This window comes from Capsella rubella, unplaced genomic scaffold, assembly GCF_000375325.1.
Source record: "Capsella rubella cultivar Monte Gargano unplaced genomic scaffold, Caprub1_0 scaffold_2, whole genome shotgun sequence".
In the NCBI taxonomy this organism is placed as follows: Eukaryota; Viridiplantae; Streptophyta; class Magnoliopsida; order Brassicales; family Brassicaceae; genus Capsella; species Capsella rubella.
The window spans coordinates 4,344,806-4,352,014 of NW_006238922.1; the positions used below are offsets into that span (position 1 = coordinate 4,344,806).

Sequence of the window (7,209 nt, forward strand, 5' to 3'; positions counted from 1 at the left end):
ATAGTTTTATTCACTGTAACCATTAAAATCTTTATCTTCATCCTTTTGTATTTCAAAAGTATATCCTCAAAGGTTCAAATGAGATTCTTATGCCAAAAAAAAAAAAAAAAAAAAAAAACTGGTGATAATGTGAACACCGAACATTCATGAAGAAAAAGTACAAAAATTGTTTTGCTTACACAGCAATTTAACACACCCGTAGACGCCAAAACACTACAGTAACTTTTTTTAATCCAAACAGTGACTTTAATTTTCACGCAAACCAAAGTAAAACCAAAAAGAACAAACCAAAACTTAAAAGCCACAAAAGCCCAATGAACAAAACAAAAAGCAAACCCAAAAAAAAAAAAAAACAGGAAAAAAAAAAGCAAAGAACCGTTTCTTCTTCTTCTTCATCATCATCTTCTTCGCTTCGTCTTCTTCTTCCGTGAAGAAGGTCAAAACCAAACCACCGCTTTAACCCAAATTACAATAAACATGGCGAAGCTTTATAGTTTCTCTGATTAAACAATCTCTTTAAGTTTTTTTTTAACTTCTTCGTAATCGCCGCCGGCTTATGCTGTTTCCGATCGTTGTTTCATCTCCGGTGTGTTTCCGGTGATCTCTTCCACGACGAATTTTGTAATTACTATGAAGAGTAACTCTAAAGTCAACATCAATAACAACGGAGATAATCATAATCAGACGAAGAATGGTACTAATGGGTTTTTGCCTAATTCGTTAAAATTCATTTCGACTTGTATCAGAACTGCTTCTTCTGGTGTTCGCTCAGCTAGCGCTTCCGTCGCTGCTTCTTTATCTTCAGATTCTCAGGAGCTTAAGGATCAGGTTTGGGCTCGATTTGAGTTTTTTCCCCCAATTTGTGATTTTGGATTTGGATTTCGAATTTGGGGTTTTTGTTGGTTAGTGTTTGTTTGGATTGGTTATCTTCTAATTGGGTTTATGTGGTTTTGATCAGATTAGGAAAGTTTAGAGATTTTAATTTAAGGCCATACGTTTGACTTCTATGGGAATTAAATGATCTGATGGCAATGAAGAGTTGTGAAGTTTGGAAATTTTTACAAGTGTTGTTAGTTGTGTGATGCTTGTTTATAGATCTATGGTGGGTTTAGTTGCTCTGTGGTAGAAGGAAGGATGGATTTTGAGATTGTCCCAAATGAAAGTTATCTCGTAGGATGTGTTATGCGTCTTGTTATAGATCTATAGATGAGCTAGCTTATGGATCCAATCATGGTCTAACCAAATACTGTTTGTTTGGGAGGTTATTGATGAATACTGGTTTCGATTTCGATCAAGTTTGCACTGATCTGTTTCTGAATGCGATTTCGATTTTGGTTGATGCGAAATTGTGATAAGAGTTTGTTTGGTCAAGCAGGTGTTATGGTCTTCCTTTGATAAATTGCACACGAGTGAATCTTCCTACAAAAACGTTCTGTTACTAGGCTATACCAACGGGTTCCAAGTCCTTGATATTGATGATGCAAGTGATGTCAGGGAATTTGTGTCGAGGAGGGATGATCCGGTTACGTTTTTACAGATGCAGCCCTTACCTGCTAAATGTGATGGAATTGAAGGATTTAGATCATCACATCCTATGCTTTTAGCAGTTGCTGATGAGGCCAAGGGTTCAAGTCCTATTGTCACTGGCAGAGATGGATTGGTTAGAAATGGTCATGAGGATCCTCTTGCCCTCTCTCCCACAGCTGTGCGATTCTACTCACTTAGATCTCACAACTATGTTCATGTTTTGAGATTCCGATCTACTGTCTATATGGTCAGATGCAGTCCTCGGACTGTAGCTGTTGGCCTTGGTTCACAGGTTAGCGTTTTATGCTATCTGTTTTACGTGGAGTGCATATTATTCTTTGTCCTAGCACGGTGATCTTCTGGGTAGAAACTTTATTTATATGAGTATGCATTTTCTAGTATTCGTTTATACTGTTCTGTAAATTGAAAGAGGCATCTATTAATGCTTTTCCATTTTTATTGCAGATATACTGTTGTGATGCGCTTACGCTCGAAATCAAATTCAGCGTCCTCTCGTATCCTGTACCTCAGCTTGGAAACCAAGGGCTATCTGGGGTTAATGTTGGATATGGTCCAATGGCTGTCGGACCTAGATGGTTAGCTTATGCTTCTAATAGTCCTTTGTCATCTAGTATAGGTCGTCTGAGCCCTCAGAATGTTACTCCTCCTGGAGTCAGTCCATCTACCTCGCCAAGCAATGGTAATCTAGTGGCAAGATACGCCATGGAATCTAGTAAGCATCTGGCAGCTGGGTTACTCAATTTGGGTGACAAGGGTTATAAAACTATATCTAAATACTGTCAAGATCTCAAGCATGATGGTCCTGGTCCTTCTATTTCGTCCAGTCCTGGCAGGAAAGTTGGTCGGCTCGGATCCAATTCAGCAGAGTCAGATGTTGCTGGAATGGTTAGTCTTGTATAGAAAGCACTTAATCTTTGATTATATTGAAACCTGGCTTTTTTGTTTGCTTACTTGAGAATAGTATGTGTTGTGAAATGGTTAACATATACCAGTTAACATGTCAAACATATCCCTAGAACCTAGATTAGGATAGAGAATATGTTATAACGCTTTGTCTGTATTTTGTGCTTTACCTAGGATAGAAGTTATTTAAATCTGTTTTTAGACTTGTGTATCTCAACTCTCAAGACATGGAGTATGACCCGCTAATCAATATGACCTGTGGCAGGTTATTGTTAAAGATTTTGAGTCCCGAGCTATTATAGCGCAATTCAGGGCTCATACTAGTCCAATATCTGCTCTCTGTTTCGACCCAAGTGGTACTCTACTAGTAACAGCCTCAATCCATGGTAACAATATTAACGTTTTCCGGATTATGCCATCTCCTACAAAGAATGGACAAGGGGCTCAAAGCTATGATTGGAGTTCCTCCCATGTGCCTCTTTACAAACTACATCGTGGCATGACATCAGCTGTATGTTTCTTACTCCTTTTTCTCTTGTGGCTATGTTTCATTTCACCATTTATGTTACTGTAAACGCTGCTGTGCTATATTCTTACAGGTAATACAAGATATTTGCTTTAGTAGCTACAGTCAGTGGATTGCCATTGTTTCATCTAAGGCTACCTGCCATATTTATGTTTTGTCCCCTTTTGGCGGAGAAAATGTTCTTGAAATACGAAACTCTCATTTTGAGGGACCAACGCTTGCACCAACATTGTCCCTGCCGTGGTGGTCAAGTCCATCGTTTATGACCACCCATTTTTCATTTCCACCACCAGCGTCGGTTACTCTTTCTGTGGTTAGCCGAATCAAATGCAACAATTTCTTTCATGCTGCAAGTTCGGTTGTAGGAAAACCTTCCTTCCCCTCTGGCTGTCTTGCTGCTGTTTTCCATCAATCTGTGCCACATGAGTCGTCAGCTCATGCCTTGGACTATTTACTGGTTTACACTCCATCAGGTCATGTAGTTCAATACAAACTCATTCCATCACTTGGAGGAGATCAGGCTGAGAGCAATACACGAGTTGGACCAACTTCTGCACTGACCTCTGAAGAGGAATTGAGAGTGAAAGTTGAACCAATTCAGTGTTGGGACGTCTGTCGAAGAGCAGATTGGCCAGAGAGAGAGGAGAACATATGTGGGCTTACTTATGGTGGACGAAAAACTGCAGAGCTAACCGTTGATACTTCTGATAGTGAAGATATAACGAAGCCTCTGGAGAAACACCACGTTTATCTTGCCAATGCAGAGGTTCTGATAAACTCCGGGAGAAAACCTATCTGGCAAAATTCAGAGGTGCGTTTTTCTTTTCTGTTTCCTTACGATCCACAAGAAAACACGATCTGGTCATGTCTTCTTACTATATAGAATGTACGATGGCTAACACTCCCATAAATTTTATGAATTCCAGATATCTTTCTATCCAATGTTTCCACCAGACAGTGATGGCAAGAACCTGAATTTGCATCAAGGTGGCGGGGAGACAGAAATCGAGAAAATATCTGCAAATGAGGTTGATATCAGGCGTAAGGACCTGCTGCCAGTTTATGATAATTTTCAGAGTGTGTATTCTAGTATGCGCAATAGGTAAGTTACCTCGCTAACTGCATCACATCTTATAAATTGTGTCTGTTGATAATCCAATTGGAAAGTGTTTCCTCCTTACACTTGCAGAGGATTTCCTGGGGAAAGAGATTCGGACTCTTCTTCGTCTTCTGATCCCGGACAAGTTAAAGAAATTCATCCATTCAAAGGTAATCGACTTTACTTGCTTACCGATGCGTTAAAACATTTCTCAGATCTTAAAACTGAAATTTTAGCAGGTATGGCTTACCCCGAGAATGAGGAAACAAGAGGAAGTGCCCATTTTGCACATACTCCAAACCTAAATCCTCATAACGGAATTGTAACATTTAAACAACCTGTAGTTTCCATTTCTTCTGCTGTTAAAGAAGACACTGATTATATAGACACCGCTCATCTCTTGCCAAAGAACGCCTCCCTGCCCGCTGAAACAAGAATTGAAAACAGCAGTGGGACAAGTGGAGCATCAAATGTAAGTTCTAACCGTTCTGATATGAGCATGAATGCAGCAGACGAGGGTGAAGGTCCCATAGACGACTCCCCAAATTTCGAGCAGTTTTTCAAGGAGGTTATCTCCAGTGAAACTGCTACAGAAGCAGAAAACAAGGACGCTCCATCTGATGGAAAACTCGATGATGATGACGACGATGACGACCTGCTTGGTGGTGTTTTCGCTTTCTCCGAAGAAGGTAAGAAGAATCCAACCCATACACAGTAACTTTTACGATGAAATGAATCATCCTCGATCGCTATATCATCAACATCATTTTGATTTAATTGCAGGTTGAGTTTAGTTAAATTATGGTCAAAGCTCTTAATCGAGAAGGGGTCAGATACTAATCCCAGCTGCTGCAAAACTTACTTACTGATGATCTTAATACCCTGAAAAAACCATTTAAAATCAATTCCCTTTTTATTATCTGTTTCTGTAAATGCTTGTAAATGAATTGTTCATTATCAACAGTCTCTCGATTTCCATGGACTGTTTCTTTGTTTCTTTGTAATTTTTTTTTCACGTGTAACTTTTTATTCATTCATCAAAAAGAAAGAAAAAAAAAAAGGAAAAAAATACTGTCAAAAAAGAAGTAATAAAGATTTATTTCATTTGGTTTTCACTACTTGAGTAAAGTATTGTGTTGTTGTTTTTTTTCTTGCTTCAGCATTGCAGTGTTATAATCTCAATTTCATGTTTCTCTGCAGGGCTAGGAATGTTGTTAAACCGTGTAAGAAAACAAATTTTGTCATGCATTCATATAAATCATTGATACAATCTCCACCGTCAAAGCCAACACAAAACGTTACCAACCCTCATTTAGATTCGACTGTGACGGTTCAAACCGAGCAATCTCCATCACCAAACTCAGTGGAAGAGATGATCACTAGCATTCAAGATTGATCGATAACGTGAAACAACTGAGGAACGGGATTGTTAAAATTGAAGAGAGGGGTGAGTTAAACCTGCCTTAAAAAAAATGGTGGTTCAGCTGAGATCGAACCAGCAGGCCATAGTGATTCTGGGTGGCGCTGAGCCGTAATCCGTCCACTGCTGTAAGCGAGAAGTGGTCGCTGCTCTGTGAAACCAGCCTCACGCATTACCCTCCGACTATAGAAACCGCCTAAGCCAAGCCAAGCCTCAACCCAAACGGATTACTCACAGCTTGGACTGGGCAGCTCGGAAACATGCCAACACCAGAACCGACCTGTGAAACCGAACCAGTGTCCCATCATCTAATTGTCCCCACTTGGGTCACAAGCTCTTGTTACTTAGCTCGACGCTAAACTGTTCATTTTGTCTCATGTATAAACAAACACAAAATGAGTTGAGTGACCGATGTGGTATAACAGACTCTTCAGTATCTTGATGTGGACTAAAGCCTTATTTTCAGTCTCATGATTTACTTATAAAAAGCCCAATAGGGAACTTGCAAAGCACAAATAAGATGAGACTACTTGAGAGTGTCATTGATGACATTCTCACATGGAGACTCAGCATTCAACATAGAATACAAGAGACAAAAGAAACGGCTCCATCATTTAACTTCCTTGAAGATTTTTGCATAGTTGGCCAATTGAATATAGAGAAGGAAAATAAAAGTAAACAAGATGTGCACTATTACAACCAAACCATATAGACACGAAAGCTCGATGGGTACTAAACGGTTATCTTAGAACTGGACTTTTTTTTGGTAAAAACCCGTATGTCAAGCTTAGAATTGAACCTTTTTTTTTTTTTTTTTTGCCATCAGCTAGAATTGAACTTTTATGAGGGTAAATTACATAATATTCACACCATAACATATGTCAATGTACTTTACCTATATTAAGAACTAGGTAATGTCCCGCGCATATGCACGGGTTGTTGTATATTTAGTTAATTAATTTTAATTTATTTATTACTTATAAAAAATAGAATAAATAAATTTCAATGCTTATGAAAGTTTTACACTTTGTTTATTTAAATCATACAATAGAAGCATACATTTATATCTCTTGAATTTATTCGTTAATTAATTGTTCAATTTTGATAGTAATTTTCTTCAGTATTTTTGGGTATTTTTTGATAAAAAAAAATAATATTGTAAATGATAAAAATAGAAATGATATTAGGGATAATTTAAATAATACCCCTTTTCAAATACCACTTTTTAAATTTACCATCTTTTCAAACTTTATCAAAAAAACCACTAAAAATGTTAAACTTTATCCAAATATGTGTGTAACCTTAAAAATATACACACAAATTACATTTATTTGTGTATAAAATTTTATTTATTTCAGTGTTTTACAAATTGGTTTGATAATTATATAACAAAAAATTATTTTGTTATAATAATTACATACTTTTGAATTTTTTTTGAGAAATGCCCCTTTTGGTGTACCCTTTTTTAAAAATACCACTCTTTTCTATCCATTTTCAAAAATACCCCTTTTTAAAAATACCACTCTTTTCTATCCATTTTCAAAAATACCCCTTTTCAAATACGAAAAATTATAAACTTTTATATGGTTAATAAGGTACATCAAGATCATCATTACTATTGGGAGACTAAATCCAAATATTTATATGGTTTTAAAAGGTTCTAAACGGTATTTATAAGGTTTTTAAAAGGTTTACAAAGTGTTTATAAGGTTT

General features: G+C 37.3%; 1 protein-coding gene across 2 annotated transcripts; it reads left to right on the top strand.

The window, feature by feature from the left end:
* The first annotated feature begins 351 nt into the window (after positions 1–351).
* Positions 352–5,191, top strand: LOC17895178 (autophagy-related protein 18h). Of its 2 annotated transcripts, none has more exons than XM_023787433.1 (9): positions 352–828; positions 1,376–1,819; positions 1,993–2,433; positions 2,717–2,962; positions 3,051–3,788; positions 3,904–4,079; positions 4,167–4,246; positions 4,313–4,765; positions 4,860–5,191. In XM_023787433.1, the coding sequence occupies exons 1-9, from the start codon at positions 631–633 to the stop codon at positions 4,862–4,864; spliced, it is 2,781 nt and encodes a 926-aa protein (XP_023643201.1). In that variant the 5' UTR covers positions 352–630; the 3' UTR covers positions 4,865–5,191. The 2 variants fall into 2 exon arrangements, with proteins under 2 accessions (XP_023643201.1, XP_006300696.1); XM_006300634.2 differs by having other exon boundaries at positions 4,316–4,765.
* Positions 5,192–7,209: the final 2,018 nt, after the last annotated feature.